This window comes from Saccostrea echinata, unplaced genomic scaffold, assembly GCF_033153115.1.
Source record: "Saccostrea echinata isolate AGI-Se365-2 ecotype Australia unplaced genomic scaffold, CSIRO_AGI_Sech_v1 ptg000016l, whole genome shotgun sequence".
NCBI classification, from domain to species: Eukaryota; Metazoa; Mollusca; class Bivalvia; order Ostreida; family Ostreidae; genus Saccostrea; species Saccostrea echinata.
Genome location: NW_026889765.1, coordinates 25624795 through 25649694, shown reverse-complemented (window position 1 = coordinate 25649694; position 24900 = coordinate 25624795). Strand labels below are relative to the sequence as shown.

Genomic DNA, 24900 nt, shown 5'->3' with positions numbered 1-24900 from the left:
TTAAGTTCAGATCCGAAGGACCTGCAATTATCACTTTAAAGTGCCGAGCGCTTGGCTACCTATGTTTTCTCGACTTAGGTCAGTCGCGGCCATGATTCGAACACACGACTTTCCGATCATTGAGCGAGCGCTCTACTGACTGAGCTACCGTGACGCCTCTTCAATTAGACAGTTAGATATATCAACGACGTTCAATCATTTTCATTCATACGTTGATTCGAAATGCCTCATTAAACTCGAAATAAAAGACAAGTCTGACATATTTGTTTCATATTTGGATGTCGAAAAAGACATCGATGGCAAACTCACAACTAAACGTTTAATAAGTTTAATGTTTTACGGTGTGGCCGTTAGGGCGAGCTCGCAGATTTATACAACTTACACTTGTAACTTTGATCCGCATCCGCATTTATCCGATCGAGGAGCACACGGCGGGTGTGACCTGTCGAAAGGGCTTACCTTCTCCCCCATGGGACTCTATTATGCCCGCACGTCAGATATAAATAGTTTAATGTTTATTTCAATTAGCTGCGTAGCCTAATGGTAGGGCGTTCGCTTCGTGATCGGGAGGCCCAGATATGGAGACGCGTCTGTATGAGTGAAAAATTCTCGAATGGGATGTAAAATAATATATAATCAATCAATCAATTATCTGCAATGTAGATTTAATTCCGTCAAAATTCAGTAATATTTGAACACAATCAAATTCAATATAGCCTTTGCTTTTAGACTTATTTTGGGTGATTTGGACCGTCCAAAGTGTGGAATAACGGATGCACAGTAGATCAGATTTAGATTCATACAGGAAACGATGTTTTAAATAAATTAATCGATGTTTTAAATAAATTAATCAAATCATTTATATATTTATTTAAATAATGAGAATATAACGTTCAAAAATAGAGTAATACATTTTGTACACAAACTATAGTTTTTTTTGTTTTTTTTTTAAACTTACAATCGGTATTACCTTTTTGTGGAAGCAACAGTTCTCATTTCTAGAAAGCATTTTCCAATTTTTCATACAAAAACGGTTCATAAATTTACCCTACTTTGATGTGAGTTTTCTTTTTTAATTATGCAAAAGTTTACTACAACCTCCAAGTGAGCATATATGCTTCCCAACAATTTGTTGCGAAATAATGTTAAACCTTAAGATAGAAATCAATATTTGTAACAGAAAATTTGAAGCGATCTTGCTCATCGCCAACTTCGACTAGAGTAACGCAATGAACGTGAGAACAACTTCTTCAAAAAATATTTCGTCGTTTCATTTGCATAAAATAAAGAGATTAATAGATATTTGAAAAAAAAAAACTGACTTATTAAGATAATCTTAGATTAAAGCATACAGACTCCTCCCACCGAATATGGTTACAGATGTAAAAACATATCACTAGGATAAACTCAATATAATAAGCCCAGACAGAATAAACGATCTGTACCATAGGGCATATGCACTGTAGAACTGTCAAAAATAACGTTGGAGGTGTATAGTATTTCATTATTTATCAGAGTCGCCCGCGTGGCGCAGTGGTTAGAGCGTTCGCTCTAGAGTCGCGGAGTAAGGAGTTGATCCTTACGTCGCGGGTTCGAATCCTACTCTGGGACGTGGAGACCGGTCCTTCGGATGAGATCGTATAAACCGAGGTCCCGTGTCGCAGTAGGCGCTGGCACGAAAAAGATCCCTCACTGCTCAATGGCCCTAAGTACCAAGTATAGGTCAAAATTTGTAGCTCTCCACCGGCAAGTGGTGGCGTCTCCATATGAGTGAAAAATTCTCGAGAGGGACGTTAAACAATATACAAACAATATACAAACATTATTTATTAGTACAGTATTACATTTCATGGTCAGAAACATTTCAAGTTTATAAATTATTTAAAATTAAATTGAGCTTTTGCAGATAAATCACGTCTCGTAATTTGTAATTATTACATAAAATGATAAAGAATTGGTTCCCTTAAGCTTCTTCAGTTGATTCTTTTGTTTTAATGTGTACTCTTAAGAGAAGATCTCTTGAGGAAAAAAAAGTTCCTTAAGCATGTTTTAGGAACCATCCTAAATTGTGGTCTTATATTTTAAAGTTGTAATATATGTCACATGAACACCTGTATAAATATGAAAGGTGAAGGTAATATCAGTATGATAGTGTAGGATAGGGTACATAAGTCAGCCAGCACGTTAGACTGTTCAGATTTGATTTGATTCGGATTTACACGAGTCCTTCGCACTTAAGCTTCGTTATGATTCGTCACCTCTTATTTACGGTGTCTTTTGTTGGAATTCTCGCCGATCTTCCTGGATGGAATTTGTTGTTTGGAATCGATGTTTTAAATGAAACTTATAAGGAACCATTAACATTCGATAACCCTGTTCCTAAATGGATCAAAGGGTCTTTGGTAAGTAAAAATGTGCTCAATATGAATACTTCTTCATAAACTGAAAATAGATAGTTATCACTTATATTGTTTCAATTTGGTTTCTATTTATTTCCTAGATAAGAAATGGACCTGCGCGATATGGAATGGGGAAACACTCATTTCGTAACGTTTTTGATGGGTATGCAAAGTTGTATTCATGGCAATTCCCAGGAAATGGGTCCGCCTATTTCTCTTCCAAGTTTGTTCAAAGCAAGTCTTATAAAGAATCACTTAGCATAAATGACGTCGCACCTTACCAGACATTCGATAATCTTGTCCCGCCCAGAACCTTTATGGAACAGGAGATGTCAGTGGTTAATGGCATGGACAATATGAACGTTAATATATACAACTTTTCAGGAGACTGTGTTATTCTAACTGACATGTGGAAGTTATACGTAGTCAACTGCTATACGCTAGAAACGATACGAGAATGCAATCCAAAGATACCAGGAGCAAAGACTAGTTTCCCGTATATGGGTATTTTGTCTGTGGCGCATCCGCTCCAAGAATACGGCACAAGTCACCACTTAACCTTCCTCCAGAGTCAAGGCATGGTACCAGAAGTAGCTAGTAAATTTACCCTTGTCCGAACGAAGTCTGCAGATATTCGGGAAAAAATAGCAGAGTGGGAAGTTAAAAAAATGCCATATTTGCACTCTTTTTCAACCACCGAAAGATACGCTATTATCTTAGCTTGTCCTTTATACATAAATATTGAGAAATTACTGACAGGTCATCTCCCGGTAGATAGCATGTTTTTCGACAAAGATGAGCCTACACTTACATATATAGTTAACATTAAAACAGGAAAGGTAACAACGTTAACGACAGAAAATGTCTTCACCTTGCATCATGTAAATGCATATGAGCTGGACGAAGACACCATTTTTATGGATATTGTATCTTATCCAGATGCTGCTGTTGTGTCCGTCTTGGAAATGGATATTATTATGAACGAGACACGACGCAATGCCTATCCATTTAAACCCTCTTTGAAAAGATTTAGAATAGACTTGAAAGCAGAAAAAATGACGCCAATTTCTTTTGATGTTAACCCTAAAGTCCCCCACGTCAACATGTTGGAGGCACCCACCATTAACGAACTTTACAGATCAAAACACTACTGCTATGTCTACGGTACTGTTTATAAAAGCGACTTTAAAATATATGGCAATTTTTCGTTTGTCAAAAAGGATCTTTGCAACACTACAGGCGACTTGTCATGGTCTCTTCCAGGACATTATCCAATGGAAGGATGGTTTGTTCTGGATCCAAACGGATCAGTAGAGGATGATGGAGTCCTCATGCTTCCAGTGCTAGACGGAAATCTGGGCAAAAGTTATCTTTTAATTCTTGATCCTAAAACATTGAAACCTATCACCAAATCTTACATGCCTTTCAATATCCCTTTCCACTTTCATGGACGATTTATCAAGAATTTGTTTTAAGATGCTTTTGATTTTTGTGTTTTTCTTGCTTTTGATGTCTTTTTTCTGAAGGATTTTGAAAGAGTAGAAATGTTTTATTGTCTTTGACTGGAATTTGTATGGATACGTTAAACACAAAAACACATTTAATGGTGAGATTAATTGAAAGTTCTTCAAAAGTAATATATAAGAATGAATATATGTCATTTAACAATATTTATTGTGTCATAGTTTCTTAAATTTGCACTGCATTATGTATATGATTTGGTGAAATTTGAAAATGAAAAATGTTTGCTAATAGTGATCTGTAAATTTCCTCATTCTGTTTGCCAATGTCTTCCGCCTCTGTAAATATCAATTTAAAGTAAATTGTTTGTTTCCGTCAATGAAAGTTCGTGATGATCGTATATTTCATACTTTCTTATTTTTGCTAATAACACCTTAATTTTTCTTGATCTTTGTGTTTCATACAAAAATTCTAATATATTTAAGATATGGCGTGTGGCTTAGCAGACAAATAACTATCATTTACCTCAGAATAGTCTTCCATTATCTTTTTTTTTCTCTGTAAATTTCCTATACATCCTAATAAATCATATTTAAAACAGAACAGATTTTTTCAAATTATTTTCATTTTTACATTTCACGGCAAATTTTCATGACTTGGATCCGCAACTTTGAAGAAACAGAACTGAGAGAAAGTTGTTTGTCAAACATTTTGTCAAAAGAAAACGTGTAGAAGCGGAATTGTAAAGAGCAAGATAGTTGACTAAAGTAAATAGTGATAGACATACAGAACAGGGGCTCGTTTCTCAAAAAGTCGTAGATTTGGGCCTAAGTTACGCCAAAATTTAGACGGGCGTACGACTAGGCCTAAGACTAAGACCTCTCCGCTGAGTACTTAGCGTGCGCAGATCGAATTTTATTTGGTTTAGAGACTACAACTACATGTGGCGGATCAGATTAAACTTAAACCTAAATACAGAAGGAAGGCACGGAAAGCATTAGTGCACGTGCGTGTTTTCTCTCTTCACCATCTTTCAAACAGATATATTGCGCAAACCTATCTGTATTTTCAAGGCCAAGGCATTAAAATTAAATAACTATTTTTATATGCTCATATAAATTTTAAAAAAATCTATATAGGCACAAATTACAGTAGAAAAAAATAAACGTGCATGTACTCGATTGTGATATTTCGACATAAATCGTACATTAAATTTTAAACGATGTGCATAACATTACGTACTTGCGAAAACAGGAATACATTAAACATGAAGAATTTTATTGAAGTAATTTTCCCTTGAAAATAAGCCATATTGTCTTCAATTATGTTTTACATTAAAGTAAATACACATAAGCTAGTGGCAAAGGCCTGGAACAGGTTCGTAGCAACGGTTTCAAAAGTGGGGGGCCGGGGCCCCCTGATCCCACCGCGCTCTACGGACCTGTGGAAAATTTAAAAATTATGAAGTCATATATTATTAAAATATGGATAAGAGATTTTTGAAAATTCATCAGTTGTATTGAATTGATAATTTCATAACAGAATAATCAATTCTAACTGAATTAGATTTCTTGGCATTGAAGCTGACACATGTATTATAATACATGTATTACACTTTGGACATACAGTATAACATTGATATCGATATGATAATTTACACAGTCTATGTAAAAATACGCATATACAACATTTTCATTTGCACACGCATTCTCAATAAAGGTTTGCAAAAGCTTAATTAGTTTTTAATCAATTTCTTGTAATCCATACTAAAGGCGAGCGATCTAGTATTTTTATAAATTTCTGAAATATTTTCGTTTAATATATTTCCAGTCGGGATCAGATTTATTTAGATCGGGAAAGGTATAAATTTCAACATCACTATATTTTTCTTTTTAATCTAGTAATTCCGTTTCAATTTCTATAAAGAATATGATCATATAATATTTCTTTTATAGATGCTGAATGTTTCTTGTGGATTTTATCTAGATTTAAAGATGTTCACAAAGTCATGATTTTCATATTCATTAATATTTTATGACAGCAAATTTGAAACTGTTTCTCATTTACAATTAAAAAAAAACAAACATTTTTAACACGTTATTACCCACTTTCTTTTCAAATGCATGTAATATTAAGTGTTTATCTGTTCATAAATCGATCAAAAGACACTCTCAAACAAAATTCGTCTGAGAAAAAATACAACAGATTGTAAATTTATTAAAAACGAGTACCTATTTAAAAAAAAATGATAAACCTATCTGCACATCTTATACGCCATAAAAGTTACTCTTTGAAATAGGAAAAAATCAGTTTTACTGTCAAGATAATTAATTACTTGAACATTTTACAAATTCACATTTTTCTGTTCTATAAATTTTATATTTAATTAAAGGGGAAATTAAGGTAAAAGGTGCATTAACTTAGTTCATGGCATAATAACCGAATATTTCTTATTATCGAAAATATATTAAATATATTTTGTTTGAAGAGTTTTGTTAAAAAAAAAAATTATATATTTCAAAAATAAAAAAAAAAATATAAGGTACCCAGTATGTGGGGGGAATGGGGAAGGGTGGTAGGTTATTGAGTAACAAAAATATTCAGCAAACTTTGACAGTACGTGAAAACAAATACTGAAAGTATAGTCAGCATAAATTACAACTTAATTTTTAACAGAAAACATCATTACTGGAAAGTTTTTTTTTAAACTCGAGCACTTATTAATATCTTAAGCTTACTCAGTTTCACAATTCAAGATTCTTTTTTACGGAAAAAAGTCTGCATCCTTGCTGGATTGTTACTACCTTTCGCATATCATACATGTACATGGATAGGTATTAAATCGTATATGTACGAAATAATTATTCTTTTATCCCTTTTTGATCAAAACACTTAACACTTTCAAGTTATGTACAGACTAAGAACTTACGCCTACTCATGAGCAGGCCTAGATTTAAGCTTAACTTAAGTCTCGACTAAGTCTGCGCCTTTATGTGAAACGCTACTCAGTCCGATTTTGGGGTTTAGTCACTGACTTAGTCCGGACTAAGCTTACGCCTGGTCGTAGGACTGTTTGAATTGACCAATTGAAAATCAAATTAACTACATTCTTTTACATTGATTGCCTGTGCTCATTTTTTTTTTAAAATAATCTAAAGAACATAAGATTATAGGGAACGTTAACTTTTGTACTTTTTACAGCTTATTTAGACGTCAGTTTTAGTGTCCGAAGAGTACCGGTGGGTACCATACATTTAAACGTGTATTTTCTAACACTTTAAGCAAGCAGTACATGCAGAGAGAAGTTGGGTAGGCCTAAGATCTAAGAATCATGTTTAAGACTTCACACACCCACCCACACACACACCCTAACACCCACCACACACAAAAGCATAGAGTGCATTAATTTGATAATTTATTTTTAACTGAATCCCGATAATTTTCTTTAGTTTGAAGTTTGACGTCATTTTTGTAAGCGTCAACGTTGACGAAATGATACGTCTTTTTACTTGTGATGAATTGTGGTATAGGAATTAGATTATTTATTAAAAAAAAATATAATGTAGCCTATCAAAGTGTTTGCCACAAACAAACTTAAATTGTTTTGTTTTAAGGTCTAAACAAAGAAAGTATTTGCTGTTCATTTAAAACCAATTACCTTGCAAAAAAGTGGTCACAAAAACAATACAAGCATTACTTTTTTGCAGTATATTTTTAATAACAACGTATGACTAGAAAAACAAGAACAACAACAACAACAAAAATGATATTTTTTTTAAATCTACTTTCCATAAGTATGCTTTCAGGCAATATACAATACGTCTGGTAAATATCACATATGACAATTGACTTGTGGATGCTATTATTGGTCATGATGCTTGATAAGTCACCTTGCTCATAAACATTTCTCTTACAAAAACCGTTTAAAGTGAAATCAAATTAAATAATGGTCTGATATCTGACCAGATTTATTTTTTTAATTTTTTAACTTCCTCAGCATAAAAAAAATCCCCTGAATATATTTCAAATGAAAATATACTCCTTTTGAGCACCACGAACAAATCACAAATGATAAGATTCTAAAAGATATTTCCTATATATTGCCATAATTTTGTATAATATATATTTTTTTTTTGGTTACCTAGAGAGCAGTTTACTAAAATTTTCACATTGAATAAGACGTGCCAAATCTACAACTATAGTGTTCTAAGAAACGCATGTGTCGCCTGCTATAGCAGTATAATATTTAAGTATAATATTTAAATATTTTACTAGCATTATCGAAGAAAAGACGACAACACAAAAACTTCTATATACTTATTGACTTTATTATTTAAAATTTCTTCATGCCAAAATCGACTATCCCGTAGGCTGAGTGTAATCAGAAAGAGGGAATCTTAGGTTGAGAATGCATTATATGATACTACCTTTCCCGCTCACAAGAGGCGTGATGTAAAGCTATTTGTACGAGTTCTCGCCCTTCCCCTGTGGAACAATCTTGGCAAACATTGTTGTCTTTCTTCCATAAACTCATCTATTTTTTTAAATTAATATGTTATCATTATAGTTCAGGGACGTTGTATCGTTTTTGAAAGAGGACAGCCAGAAGAAAAATTGACAACTTACCTGAAAAAACTTTGACCAAAACAAAAAAATGTCCAAACTCGAAAATTTATTTCGAGGTGGAGGGGCGCGGGGGTAGATCCACTCTCTTTCACAACCAAACTTTATTGATACATTACCAAATAACCACTATTTAACTTTTCCAAATAAAAGGGGGGGGGGTAACCAGCCTTTCAATGAACACTTTCAATAGTAAAAGGTTATATTTGGGGAAAAATGGGGAAGGCCCCCTGATACTAAGTGCCTGTAGTTAAAGCAGAAAAAAAATCCACGGATATTATGACAGCGATAAATAATTTTTATCATCAAAATCACAATCAATATAAATTCAAGTTATCATGAATAATCAAATTGAATTTATTTAAAAAAAAAAAATCATCCACCCTAGTTTTTTCAACAATCTCCAAGATTCAGGAGCCAAAGTTAGTATACCGATCCTGAACTAAGGCCATTCTAAGCTTTTTTTCTGTTTAGCGTCTGCGTGCGCCTTGGTTTTTGACACCCAATATCAGAATAAACAAACAATTTCAGTAGTCCTGACATTGATTATTTTGGTCGAATTAAATCTTTGAATTCTGTCAATTTCTCTAAATATCTGTCTACAATATGTCATATTAGGTGTATTTTAAGCATTTAATACATTGATTTTGCTAAAGAATAGATCTTTCTACTAAGATAAATTAATTATTGAAATCAAATCCTTTGGATGACGTCATTTTTACGACTCTAAAGTCTGTGTTTTATTTTTTTAGCTTGTGTGTTTTTTACGAATAGGTAGGTAGATTTTTGAAAGATGGGTGACGCTAAACAGAGAAAAAAAACTTGGTGTGGCCTAACGGAACAATCTGAACATCAAACAAGTTTTTCCGTCAAGTCGAAAACATCGGTCTTTTCCGTCAAGTCTAGAAAATTTTATTATATAGAAACAATTTTTTTTACATAGTTTTCAACAATTCTTGCGATTCAGGATCAAAAGTTGATATACCACTCCCGTTTTATTTTTTGAAAGGCAACTAATGGAACAATAGAAAAATCACTTGGCGTGTACTGTCAAGTCGAGAACATCACTTGGCCTTTTCCGTGAAGTCGAGAAAAACCGATGTTCTATCTTGGTTGACGGAATGGGCCGAGTGATGTCCAATTGCTGACAAAATGCACTTAAATTTCAATTTTTTAATTTTTTTTTTAAAATTATGAACACATTTGAAAGAAAATGTCATTTGGGAAAAAAAAATTGTTTATAAATGTTAGTTAATAAATCCATACTTCTCATCATAAAACATTACAAAGGTTCAGAGTATTCTTAAAAAAAAAGGCCAAAGGCCAAAGGTCAAGGTCAGTAGGACTGTAACGCTGATATTTTTCAACATGTCCTATGACAAGAGTGCACTTGCCAAACAGCACAAAATTACCTCTAAAAATGCAAAGAATGTGATTATCGGCACTAAGGTGAATTTTGAAAAATAAGTCAAAGGACAGCTCGAGGGTCACGAGGTCAGTAACCTTGGTATTTTACAAAAGCCATTCTTCCAAGCGAGCCAAATATCAAATCCCTATCTTTAACGGTTCCCAAGATATATGGTGTGACAGACGGACGGACAGCCAGACAGACGCCGGGCAAAGTGATCCCTAAGTGTTGCTCTGCTCTGCAGGAGACACAAAAATGATTGAAACATAGTTTTGCATTTGGTAAGTTAATATTTCAGATCATAAACCATGTTTTGCAGTTATAAATTCTAGTTTTCACTGTTAAGGTAAAGATTGAGTAAGTGAAAGGTGTTACATTTTCCTGAAATTTGAGAAATGAATTCCTCTAATGATGCTTAATAACTATTGCTTAGTTAATAAGGTGTAAGGAGGCCAAAATATGAAATAAACACAATTAAAAATTAAAGTACTGAAAGTACTGAAAAGCGGTAGCATGCTTTAATCTAGGATTTGCAAAAAAAAAAAAAAAAAAAAAAAAAAAACTTTGCATGAAATGATGATATTAGTTTTATGGTTTATGATTGTTTGTAATAAAAATCAAATAGTACAGAATGTACTTCTTGGAGCTGAACTCTTATAATCGTTTAATTATAGAGACGAAAAAAAAAATCATAATGCAAATATGAATATAAAAACTTGTTCACGCAACTTCCTGTTCAAAATAGCTTCGTTTCGGAAGGTAAATATTCCTGCGTTCTGGAATAGTATTACGTTGCTCATCCTGTTGGTGTCAATTTTGATAACGTAAAAATTACCTTTAAATTACGTAATATTGGAATATCGATTTAACTTGATTTTTTTTGTTTACATTTTTTATAAAAAAAATATACAAACTTTAAACCATATTTTATTGGCTATATGGAATGTATACGCTAGTTATGAGAAGGAAAAAAATAAATGAATAAATCACAATGTATTGATTACACTTAATTAGATATAAACTATTACATACAAAATACAGGTTCCTGTTGATTTTATATCAGTGCCAAGTTCATTTATTAAAAAAAAAAAAATCCTATTTCCTTCCGTTCTCCGTTTTACCAACACCCCCAACAATGGTCGCGGAAAGACGTAATTTACCCTGACCATTACAACCATATACGATGTTGTGGACTTACATGGTTTTGAATTTACATCTAAACATATTTAGAGCAATTAATGGTTAACAATATATATGGAATTGAATATATTTTATTCTATGGTTAAGTGATTGACTTACTTAGACTTGTACCACCATTACCCAGCGACCCTGACATTATGGATATGACCTTGAGTCAAAAACAGGACACTTTGATGGTTCATGGGCAGTAATATACTAAAAATTTGAATAAATTTCAGCTAAGAGTCCCAGCTTTATAGACAGGACACAATCTAATGGCCGAATGACCTCGATCCTTAAAATAATCTTGAGTTTTACTTAGATCATGACCCAACTGATGTCAAGGACATCAACTTTTAATGTTTGACTCAACTCCAATCAAGGGTTCGAAAGGTTTACTCTGGTTACAGTTTTGTGAAAGTAACATGAAAAAGGTGAAGATAACGAACAGTGATCGATCTCAAAAAATCTACACTCAATAGATCTGTGAATAGGGCAAACGGAAAAGACAACCAAGCTAAAATCAATCATAAAGTTTCCTCTTGATTCATAATTATTTACGCTGCTTTCGATGTAAAAGATTTAAAAAATTAATTGAAATTTCAAACCATGCAAAATTTTACTATGACGTAAAACTGCCCTTTTTGGTATGAATGGTATATTTAGCAGCTCTTTAGTTGTCCATTACAATTTTCTTAAGACCAGTAAGATGTCAGGTATTTAGATATTCATTTTGGTGAAACCACGGGTCACCATCAGGACAATACATGTACATGTATAATTAAAGATTGATTTTTTTTAGGGAGGGGGAGGGAAGGATCTCTTGATAGATCTTTTGATATGCACTTCCTCAGAATGCTTGCTTTTCAAGAATGTAAAGATAAACTTTGTCAAATTAAAGCTCCTAATGCATGGTGTATAAAGGAGTTTGAACATTGTCTATATTACAACTACCACACAGAATACCTTCAGTATAATGAATCCAGGCGAGAAACTCTAAAGAGCATCAAAGCAACACTTTGTCAGCTTCTCATCGTCAGGTTTTATTTTGATTGGAGATTTATGTACAGGGTTCTACAAATCAGTTCACAAATTGAAAAAAGTAGAACTTTTAAAAAATAGAATAAATGTTTTATTTGCTGGATATACTTGAAAATTTTAAGGTCATCATTAAAGTTTGGGAAATTACACCAAATTGCGCCAACTTTTGATTTTCATGTACTCAGAAAAAAAAACGAATCTTGTTCCATCTATCCATTACTATGAATAGTTTAAGTGATTACATAATCATTCAAACATACTGGGTGATATTTGGTTTAATAAAGCGTGTAAAAACCTATTCGAGTTAGTGTAACGGAGTAGAGCTAGAATGAAGACAAGATCATTAAACTCTCTACTAAATTTATTATGCTACATACAAGTCATCAATTCAAAAGTGATCGTATAGTTTGTTATGAACTTTAAAAATAAAAAGTAATAATTTAAAAGTAAAGTCTTTTAGTCAATTTAAATTAAAAGTAAAATCTTTTCGCCAAACTTATCAAAAGTGTCAATATCAATCCAGTGCAGGGGAGGAATGTCCGGAGAAGTAACGATCTCCAAAGAGTCTCTCAGTCTCTCAGTCGCGGTCTCTGTGGTCTCTCTCGGTTCCTCCTTTTTATACCGGAGATGTTTGTCCATTGTTCCGGTCTTTTTGAAATTTGAATGCGGCTTTCGTTTTTCATGTAGGTAATATTGAAAATAAATGAATAAATCTCTCTTGATAATTGAAAGTTATAATTTCACATCCAAAAATAATTATCCATATTGGTCATTTCTTTTGTTGAAATTGGTGAAAATGGAAAGTCAATTTTCATGTCCATAGTAATGTTTATAATTACTTGGTACGATTCAATTTGGGGTTGACTTTTAATAATTAAAGTTAATTGTCCTCCATCCAGAAACTAGAATATGTTTGTTTGTTTTTATCCTGATTCCTAGGTATGGAAGGAAATTGGTCATTCTTCTCCAAGAATTATATAAGAAAGTCATTTTGCAATTTAGTCCAAGATTTGACCTACTAAATTATTATCTAATAATTTATTTCACAATGTACAGTATTGACCTATAAATTAAATTAAGAGAGACACAATAGTAAAATAGTATCAATACATACATCATGAATATTTTTAGAATTAACTGGAATCTACAGATTCCTTAGACAAGCATAGGGATTATTATGCCCTATAAACACTTGCTTGTCTAATTTATCATTAATAAATTAATACATTATTCTTAAGACAAGCATAGGGATTATTGTGCCCTATATACACTAGCTTGTCTATTTATTTAAATGCACTAGTACACTAAGTATAAAACACTGGTGCTGATATCAATTGTGTTACATTAGCAGTCATGTGTCTGCAATTAATCTAGCCCAAGACCACAAAAGAAATGACAATTTAAATCGAAAAAGAGGACGGTCAAGGTACTGTTAAAATGTAGGATAGATATTTAAGTGGACTATAAACTTTAACTATCTTCATCATAAAGAAAGAACCTTGGAAGGGCCGTTACTTTATGACTGAATACTGCACTGTGTCTACAATAAGATAGTCAAGGATATATCCTTCTAAATCGTCAGCAAATTATGCCGAACTTTTCCTAGTTTATCCATAAAAATTAGCATAGTTTTTTGACCCATTAACTTCCTATTTTTTATTTATATTTTGTTTGTATGTAATTCTGAGAGTTTTCAAAAAATACAAGGCAAGTTTAATTCTAGATCATATGTTTTCAGAGACAAATTTTATTCAAGTCCATGTAAGAAGTCTGGTTTTCCGCAATAGTTCCATGTCTTGTATCTCAAAAATGTGTTTCTTTCAACTCATCATCACACCGAATTGAAATAATATTGATAAGTTTTGTATAATTTCATCTCTTAAAACAAATGTCCACATAGCTGTATCACACTTCCATTCTCAAAGAAACATGTAGTGTAGGGCGCCGCCACGAGAATTCCATCGGCATCGAAAGCAAGTTTTTGACCATAGGTGCTTAATTGCGGACAGGAATCCCCCCTCCCGGGTCCAAGGTATCATTATATTTGTCTTCTTTCATAAATTGATAACTTCTAGCACATTTTAAAATGTATTCCATGTGGAAATTCCAAAAAAATAATGTTGAATAAACGTTTTATATATTAAAAAAAAAGCATATCAGCGGTATTATAAAAAATACCGCGGGTATAATTTAAAAAAAAAAAAAAAACAAAAACAAAAAAACCGATAGAATATATATAAATGTTAACAACTATGCAAAGGGGGATAACTCTCACATGGCTATTTTTGCAATTATACTAAAATTACTGTATTTTAATCCTTTGGAACTCTTTTTTCTACTGATCCTTAAAAATCCCTTATTTTTCAGAATTTTGTTTTCATGACCTACTCACCTACAGACAATACTTATGTGATTATTCATCTTAGATATAATTACAAGTATTTGTTTCCTTTTTCGAGAAAATGGAACAATGCGTGATTTCAATTTATCATATAAACTCCCATAGACAATTTTCAAAGACTCATAAAAGCGGAAGTTCTGCTCGGCTTGACATGAAACTTACAGTACATCTTCTATAATTTATCATAGACAATATACAGTCTTCAAAATAATTTTCCTAAATGATTTTTAATTTATAAAATTTTCCCACACACCCATCCCTTCTTTTACGATTGGAATCTTATAACACAAAAAAGTATCAATGGTACAAAAACGCGGTCACTGCGTTTTTGTAGGAAATACTTTGAAGAATGTATTTCTCAAATTAGATTGAATTTGCATGTATAATAAGGGAGCGTACACCTCCTAAAAAAATCAGATTTTTTTACTTATAGATACAGGAAGTAACGTTACAGGGAATAGAATTCCTAACATACGTGAGACTTGCTTGCTCGCTTCCATTTTGAGAAAATAGAACATGCTTGATTTCAATTTTAGATAGAAACTCCCAGTTGAGTCTATCACATTTTAAAACAATGCTTTAAGATTGCTATGCCTTTATGTTAGATCATCAGTGATAAGTACTATAAATGTCCTTTCTAAAGCTCAATTAGCATTATCAGAAAATTAGAAATTAGATCTGCCCTACAAAATTGAGTTTTTTAACAAAATCATGTAGACATTTCTGTAATTCTGCATTTCTGCTGCTTGATTATAAAGTTCCCAAACATCAGACTTTGTCTTATCAGAATTAAGCAACAAAAGGACTTTGTTGCTTTGATTTGAGTACGGTTCGGCTCTCTGCCTGGCAGTGGGAGTCCATTTTTCAAGGTATATTCCTCCAAGAACTGACAAATATGCTTTACATCAATTACACTGAGTGCATGTTTAGGTATTTCCAGTGTTTCCATGAATCCTTGGCTTGAGATCATCTTTATCAAGAGAATAAGCTATGTCGTTTAAAGCTTAAAGAAGAGGTTTCGATAGGGCTGTATTTCCGCCCATGTTTTTTTTGCGAAAAATGAAATTGAATTGTCTACAATTTCAACATTTCCAGTTTGGTGCTGTGTATTTTTTTTCCGAGGAAATTTTAGGATAATATTGGAATGAACGATGGAACTATGGTACCCTCAATCGATTTAACATTGAGTATATGGCAAAATGTTTGAGGGTTATGTTGTTTACCCTTCTAGCTATAGTATACCGCGTGTTGCATTGAGTACCAAAACCATACTTTGATCATTTATTACTTATATGTACAGCAACATTATACTGGAATATGGTTGTGGTACGCAATGCAACACGCACTAAGATATCAATAAATTTGTTCATTTGCAATTATGATGGATTATCTGGATAAGCTTTTTATCCTAAAATATATTTGTTGATCAATTTTCAGTAAGAAAATGAATTTGAGAATTCAGAGACATTCTTGTAAACATATTCAATTATTCAGAACCTGCGGGTTGGACAACCTTAATTTGGCTCATTTTGCAAGGTCAAAGGTTAAACTTACATCCTTTTTTCAGTAACCAAAACCCAATGCAATCAGTAGCCATTTCTTTTCAAGTTATGTGTGAATTTGAATTTTGAAAGATATTGAATAGGATGCAGTCTGTATCTAAATCAATCTTAAAGTAATTGCATAAATGATCAGAGTACTTATCAATGTTTGAGCCAATTGTGGTTATTGAACCAGATATTTTTGGAAGTCCCTAACTCAAACTGACAAAAGGGTGACTGTTTATCTCTCCTTAGTGGTGAAATAGCGAAAAAAGCAATATTTTCTGTTTCACATCTGGATATTGTAGATAAATGTGTAATCCAACGCGTATCTTTGGTGTTGCGAAAACCTTAAGCTTGTAATCTGCGACTGGAGTAGCACCTCAGATGTCAGGGGAGATTTCCTGTATGGTCATCCCTGGGACACTGTAGTAACGAACTTAACTGTATACTTTCTCACTCTCTACATTTTGTGCAAGAGTAATTGATGGAGCTAATGAACATGATGTGTTCCTATATATGGAGAGTCGGTTACGAATAAGCCAAACCAAGGTCTTATACTCAAAACGTTTGCCATCAAATGAAACAAACAGAATCTCTATAAAATCAGGATATTTATAATATATCATATAAACTAAGATAATATTGTCGCCCCCGTGGCGTAGTGGTTAGAGCGTCTGCTCTAGAGTCGCGAAGTAAGGAGTTGATCCTTACAATGTACGTCGCGGGTTCGAATCCCACTGTGGGACGTGGAGACCGGTCCTTCGGATGAGACCGTATAAATCGAGGTTCCGTGTCGCAGTAGGTGCTGGCACGAAAAAGATCCCTCACTGCTCAGTGGCCGTAAGTGCCGAGTATAGGACAAAATTTGCAGCTCTCCACCGGCAAGTGGTGGCGTCTCCATATGAGTGAAAAATTCTCGAGAGGGACGTTAAACAGCATACAAAAAAGAACCATAAGAGATATTATCTGTAGATACTAGTATCCTTTGATGAAACTGTCATTTACCCCCCAGTTACTGGTTAGTATTATCAGTGCAACGTATGATCAAGAACTATTGGTTGATGTACATATTTTGGTACCTGGGGTTTCAACGGCATTTTGAAGATAAGTTCCACACGATAACTGACTACCAGGACTTTATTCTTGAAGCAATGGGCACAGAATTGGATTGAAATGAAAAATCTTTAGCATAAACATTGTGTATAAAAAAGAAGTTTGATAGTAGAAAAATGTTGCATCTATTTTCTATAAATTAAATGTTGCATCCAATTTCTGTAGATAAAATATATTATACAAGTGCATGGAATTCCTATTTTTATTGATTCCTTATATATACTTATACAGGTTAAATAATGCATTGCCTGTTTATTATATACATAGTTTATACTGTTAGCATCAATTTTGAATGTACAGTTATATTTCAAAAATTCTTTTAGCCATGCAAAATAAGAGAGTCTTCAACTTTCTGTTTCTGAAACCTAAATCTAAATCAAATACTTTGAAATCGGTATGTTTTTTTTTTGCGTATTGATCTTTTTGCTATTTGTAAACGCACTGTATATGTAAGCCCTTTTCTATGTTCATCGATGATTTACTGTTGATCTTTATTCGGTTTCTCACATTGAATTGTTTAGGTAATAGGAAGATCATATTAAGAGATATCTTCGTCATGAAGAATGGGGGGAGCAGAGCAGAGCCCATTCTTCATGGAGAAGATTTCTCTTAATATGATCTTACTGACTTATAACAGAACCCCAGCCATTCAAATCAATGATTCAAAAATAAAGTCCTCCCATGATTGTGTCATAATACATGTAGTTTCATGCCTGAATTGGCCGCTCATTCTATATATAAATACATATCGAAAACACACACACACAATATCGAACACGCGCAGTTTCAAAATGGACCTCCAAACCATTCAGGTTAGCATGGAGTTAAATGAAGTTGTTCTTGGTTTACTGGGAGACTGGGATGGTGAGGATATTAAAGCTACTGAGGCAATGAATATCATTGTACCAAGAATCTTTTTAATTTTTATTTATATAATTATGGGTTAATGATAAGGCCGTAGCCACAGGAGTTGACATCGCTCTAACGTCACATAAAAGTACCATCGGGAACATTTTCCTTACTGAAGAAAATTAGCAACACTCTCGCTCCTCCTGACACCCCCCCCCCCAAAAAAAAGAAAATCGTGCTTTAAATCGATCTTCAGAGACAACGCTGATATACATGACGGCGACTGTATTTTTTCTGGAAATGTAGTGCGAGTATCGGTCTACTTTAAGTGAACCAATCAAACACCGTTCAATATTTCAAAAATAGAACTATTCTTCACCATGAAGAATCGATTCATCATGAGAATTGGAAACATTTGATTGAAGGAATATGTGGGTTATGTTCTAATACATGTAATAAATCGTCATAACCTTCTTGGACACCTTCAGAGAGACTCTTCAGATACCCCTGGTCACGTTACTATTATACGTTGGTTTTGCAAATAAATTATGGAATATAACAGAGGAAACATTACTACACATTACTAAACAAATTAATTTGAAATTCACTATCGGCCAAACAACAGCCTTATGTAAACATGTTCTTTTCCAATACCATGGCAGAAAAGAAAAGTACCCCGATAGACCTGCTGTCCCGCAAAAAAATACTTCTGTACTACTCTTCCTCGTTTCTTTGTTTTTTGCCTTTTACTCATAGACTGGGGTCAATATGTAGATCTACTAAATTTTCTGTGTGTTGATAAATCCAGTTCCTCACTTGATATTTCTTGACACTGTTGTCTGTATGTTTTCGAGCATGTGATTGAATTCAATTTTCATACTACACGGAGAACCATACAATTTACTGCACCAACATGTTTTTGTATTAAATACTGCAACACATTTGGCTTCCTCTAGGTCAATTGATGTAAGCTCTAATTCAGTGTCTGAATCTGAAAATCACCAGTAAAGTTTGTAGCTCGACTTTCCTCTTTCTCATCTTCGAGCAATAACGAGGGTACAAACTCCGAGTGATTTCCAAAATCAAATCATTCGAAGATGTAAAAGTGTCTGATGAAAATATTTTTCACTAAGATGATTTTTTTTTTATCGATGAAATTTTAATCGTGATGAAAAATAATTCCATCAGCACTTCACTAACAGTGCTTGACTGGCTCATAATAAATACAAACAAATTTCATTAAACATCAATGAATCCATCGAATATCGTCTGCGAAATGTTCGGGAGCGGAGCAAACAGAGATCTCTAAAAACATCAGTATTTGAGCATAATGCAGCATTTTCAACTTTTGAAGTTAATGTTCTAAATTCATACCACAAGTATTTAAACAGTGGGGCTACATCCCTTGGATTTCATTTACATGTATATTACTTGTATACATCAATGATATGTTTTTATTATTTCCGCGTAAATGTATTGTAAAATACAGAGAATGCTCAAAAGTCCAATTAAACGATACGAATGTAAACAGAACAATCAGTTTGATGTCTGAAAACAGAAGTGGGATCAGGTGCCATGGAGGAGTGAGTATCCCCTGCTGACTGGTCACAACCGTCCTGTATCCCTTGTCATGATCGGGTAAACGGAAAATCCGTAAACAATTCAGTGTGAAAATAATGGCCTAAAAATTTGTATGAAAAAAGTCAGTCAACATTCGACTTAATGACAGATTTATTTTCTGACAGGTCATTGTATCGACTATAGAATTTGCAAAATGTTGACTCTAAACGATACTGTTGAAAGCCTTGTTTCATCAACTTATTTGTCAATAGCTTGCCTCGTTTCAGAAATTGTTCGTACGTAGAGCATGCTCTTGCGCATGCGTATCGAATCAACGAGACATAAACTCCATATGCAGGTGATGATGGTATATTGCTAAATAAAAAAGGGAAGTTGACGATAGAAAGTTCAAGCCATCACATTTATCATAAAGTGTTGTTGTTAGGTTACCATTAACGTCTTTTTCTAGTAAAATATCCAAACATGAAACAGATGTGTCAGACTCTATGGTCCTTTTATTTGTGTTCAAAGGGATAATCAACTATCAACTAGGAATGAAAATGAATGAATATTGTTGAAGAGGTTCGACCCTGAGCTTCTGGGGAGATTTTTGTCCGGACCTCTATTTTATATATTTTGCATAATATTTTAGTTCTTATAATAAATTCGGATTTTTACAATGCCAATTAAACTATATTCAGTTAAAATCTTACGATTAAATTATATATCAAAAGCATTAAGTGAGAAACTATATTTTGTGGCGGAATGTTTTTTAAAAGTAAAAATTATTCAATATTTCTCTTTCAAGTATAAACAAAACTGTAAAGTTTGGATTCCTATTTTTCCATGTAGGTTGCACACATTGTGTGCCTTGAAATGATTTATGCTGTTCCCAGATTATTTATTAAATTAACTGTCACGAATTCTATCATCACATTGTGACAAATATAGCAAATATATTGTGAAAGTCTAGGAGAAAAATCCCCAATTTAAGCTTAGGTTAACACTATTTTTGGTAATATCTAAAAATTTACATCATATATCTAAACCTTTTATTTTCTTTTCTGAATATATAAGATATTTTAAACAATTCTGCTTAAATTCAGTAAAATCTAAATACTTTAAAATGATTTTTTTTCCTTGTTACATTTTTTAATACTAGAAAAATAACTTTTTTGAGTGCAGAAAGGTCAAGGAATTGGCCATTCGAAGTATTTTTGATAAAATAAAAAGTTGGTTATGCGGAGACTTATTCGGAAAAAAAGTTCCGCCCTCATTTTCTCGTAGTTTTTGTACTCGAATATCGCTTCAGGTAGCCATTTTGAAAGAGACTAGGCCAGTTTGTTTAAAAAAAAACATTCAAAGATTATGCTTTCAATGTTTACACGTCAATAAGCAATGGATAAAATGCAAACCTATTGTTCAGAAATTAAAAACATTACAATTTACAAGACCCTGAATTCTAATCAAAACAAGCCATACTAACATGTTGAAAAGGAAAGTGTGTGCAAATGCATTTTATGCAAATAATAAATATACACCGGACAAGGTAAAATCTTTGTTTTACACAATAATATTTTTATGGTTTCTATTTATTTATGGTTTGTTTAGTGGGTTTGCTACCAGAAGTTCAAACATTTACACATGGTTTGCCACATGCTTCACAAGAAACACCTAAAAAAGTTTTCACAACAAAATAATTTTATACCAGTATTTACAACTTTGCTTTCCTTACTTGAAATGACAGCTTGTATAATATGATTAAAAAACTGCAACAGGAAAAATTTAAATATAAAAGCATTTTAGAGATATTTAAAATTTCAAATTGTGTTTTAAACACAAAACTGCCTCCTGTCCTTATAACAGATTAAAACCGGATAAGCATCATCAGGGAACATTCTGAAACTTAAGTAGTTCCAATAATCTTTCCACCTCCCTTGTCAAAATTCTAATATTTCCTTCTGCTTTCAGGACAAAAATATTTAAAACATTATCTCTGTCTTCCCTTAAACCTCTTTGAATTTTCTTTGGGTTTAAACAATTGTCCATATAGTTCAATGTCTGCTCAGTACAATGAAAAGATTTGGATTATTGACATGAACTAGTTTTATGCTCACTATTCGTTTATAAAAGGGGGTTCGGTAAGGTTTTTTTTGTATTATGTCACTGCTGAATATATGAATAGGCTAAATGATTTTATATTACCGTAAGGATGGATATACAGAAGGGGGCAAGAATTCTTTTCGGGTCCAAAGTCGGGAATTTTTTAAGATAAGATATCGTTTTTTTTAATCTTTGCTTTATGTTTAAAAGCAAAGATAAAAAACCCGATATTGTTGAATAGTTTGGGGAAAACATCCCCTACTCGGGCCTTCTAAGGGAATGTTTTCTTAAAACTATTCACCATTATTATTAAGTAATTAAGTAAATAACTATCACGTTTGAACTCGTTTCATTATCTAAGTAACTAAATACAGATGCTCTCTTTATACATTGCATTGGTTTATGAAATAACGTAATTTAGACAAATGAAACCCTCTTTTCGAAGTGAATGATATTAACTTAAAATGTTTTGAAGCAGAACATTTTACTTAAAATCATAAATACTTGTCAGTATGCACTATGGGCGCTTTCATTTCTTTTTTTGGAGTGGGTAGAGTTGTTGTTTGTCACCATTTTCAGCGAAGTATTCTCAAAATAATTGGGTTTACTATGATTTACAGATTTGCACGCCACCTAGCGTGAAATCAGATAATATCCTTTTTTTCTTTGCACGCCTTCTAATGTGATTTCTGTCAATGACTGTTCATTTTGCAAAGGTGATCATCTGTTTTGCATTGATGATCCATTGTCTGTTGATTTTATTTAAAGCGGGTTTGTTTTCTCATATAGTAGACATTTAGAAAGTGATTGTTCGTTTTGCGTCAACGACTTGTTACCCATTTCACCACCCATATTTACAAATGTAAATAATTTAATAAGGTATTTTTAATACATGTAAATGATTCATTTGGTATGTACATACAGTCTAATACAGGTCAAATTCCATCACAAAGCCCTCATGGTATTTGATTATGTGAGAAAGGTGAGAATCACGACCAGCGGTCAATCTAAAAAAAAATCTACAAACAAAACAAATCTGTGAACAAGGCATAGAACCTGGACCCCCAAAAAGGTGGCAAATCCTAAAACTGTTTTAAGAAGCTGGGAAATATAATATATAGCATGGTAAATGTGCAATCTTCCACTCCCTTATAAAAATAAGATATTATCTTAAAAAAAAAACCAGTGTCAGAAAACCAAGTAAAGGCAAAATGTATGAAAATTAGTATATATAAAAAAATTATGTTCAAATGGAAACAAAATATCCTTTGTGAATTTCTTCCCATCATGGTAAAATTAGTCAGTTGAAAATTCAGTAATATATATATATATATATATATATATATATATATATATATATATATATATATATATATATATATATATATATATATATATATATACAGGTGACTCTCGATCTCTCGAAGTTCAAGGGACCGTAAGAAAAGTTCGAGAGATAGAAAGTGAATAAAATCCGGAATTTTCAGTTCCGATCATCATTGTTCTACTATTATACATATCGGAAGTAAATGTTGATAATGTCATTACACGTTTTCATTCGTATTTTACATGTAATTCACTTGATTTCAACTTCAACTGATCGTATTTTGAATAAAATGATTATTTTAAGTTTCAATATTTATTTGTTCTCATTTCATGATTACATAAAACCTGAATAGCAATTGTCAAATTTGGCTATCCCCCGGGCCTGATCGGGTCCTTCACCTGTTCACAAGATTGCTCGTAATCGGTATTCAATTCTTGAGATAGGACTTCTTTTGCATTGTTTGCCAAACTGGGATTGTGTAGACTCTAATAATATTAAAGTTCATAATCTATGGAAAATTACTGACACGTCCCTAAATTATTTTCTCAAAATTATCGTCTCGTCCAGTAAAAAAAGTTGAAGCGATTTGTTTATAATTTACCAATTAACCAATATATCAACACTCGGACGACTCACAGGTGTAGTATCATTTATGTAAACACCCAATTAACGCGTCCATTCCAGCCCCAGGCGGTCACTGTTATCCAGGTAAGTCGATGCTGCATTAATTTTACGCTTGATTGATGTGTATACATGCGCAACCAAAACTTCGAGAGATAGAGAGTAAAAAACAATGAAATCTGTCTAACGGGACCCAGGTCTTGGTTCGAGAGATGGAGAACTTCGAGAGATCGGGAGTTCGAGAGATCAGGAGTAAATTTGTTTAGTTATATAGAGGAAAAAAACGGGACGGAGGTTCACTTCGAGAGATCGAGAACTTCGAGAGATCGGAGTTCGAGCCATCGAGAGTCACCTGTATATATAGGTATATAGGTACAATCTTGTTCAAGCTTAATATGTCTTAACTTTGAAATTATCACTATCACTCTTTTCAATGGATCTTCATCTGGCATCCAGCAATGATTCTATTATTTCTGTGTTGTTGACAGGTCTCTCTAACTTACTGACCGAATCTTCCTTCACATTCGGAAGATTTTGCATTATTTCTTGTTTTTTTTCTTTCTGTAGTTGGCATCTCATTCGTGAAATTGGCAAGCCTTTTTTGCTTGGTTTCTGCAATCTTTCTCAACTTCTTCAAATGTATTTTATATTCTACCTTTTTTTTTCAATGATTACTCGATTATCTCCTTATAATCTTTTGTTTTTCATATTAGCAACTAGGCCATTATTACATGTTATGTACTAAGGTACATATCCTTTTTTTCATATGTAAATACAAGTGTCAGCAAAATTGACAACCTTTGGGTTCGAAAAAAAATATTTAATTTGTTGAATAAAACATTCATAATCTTAATTTATCCATTTGAAGAAATCAAATGAAGTAGGTCAGTTACAATGTATCATGTAAAGCTGAAATATTTTCACAGTGGGGTGTCAGTCCCAGTATCCCGCAAAATGTCAATTTATTAATCAGCACATCTCCCATGGTGGTCCCCCAAGGGTCAAAGAATATGTGACTAGAAAAACTCCAGTGGTGATTATTATGTTGTAATGATTGTTAGTGTAGATATTTTATAACAAATTTGTTGGATAGAAAATGAACTTTTAATGCTCGTGAAAATGATCAATTACAGTGCAACATGTTTATAAACCTCCTTTGGTACTCTACTCCATAAAACTTTCCCTCCAATTTCAACCCTCATTCTTGTTACAATATGGAGGAAAGTGAGGACACAAGTGAAATTTCTTTGAGAGTGCATTCTGAACAAAGG

The 24900-nt window shown here is 32.9% G+C and overlaps 2 protein-coding genes and 1 pseudogene across 2 annotated transcripts in view; 2 read left to right on the top strand and 1 right to left on the bottom strand.

Moving 5' to 3' along the window:
- LOC133188593 (RRP12-like protein) overlaps window positions 1-24900 on the top strand; it is a 387635-nt gene that overhangs the window by 1704 nt on the left and 361031 nt on the right. The window lies entirely within an intron of this gene.
- On the top strand, window positions 2247-3874 carry LOC133189057 (beta,beta-carotene 15,15'-dioxygenase-like). Its single transcript, XM_061324497.1, has 2 exons — window positions 2247-2402; window positions 2501-3874. Exons 1-2 carry the CDS (start codon window positions 2247-2249, stop codon window positions 3872-3874), a joined length of 1530 nt encoding a protein of 509 aa, XP_061180481.1.
- Window positions 15196-19236, bottom strand: LOC133188254 (uncharacterized; annotated as a pseudogene).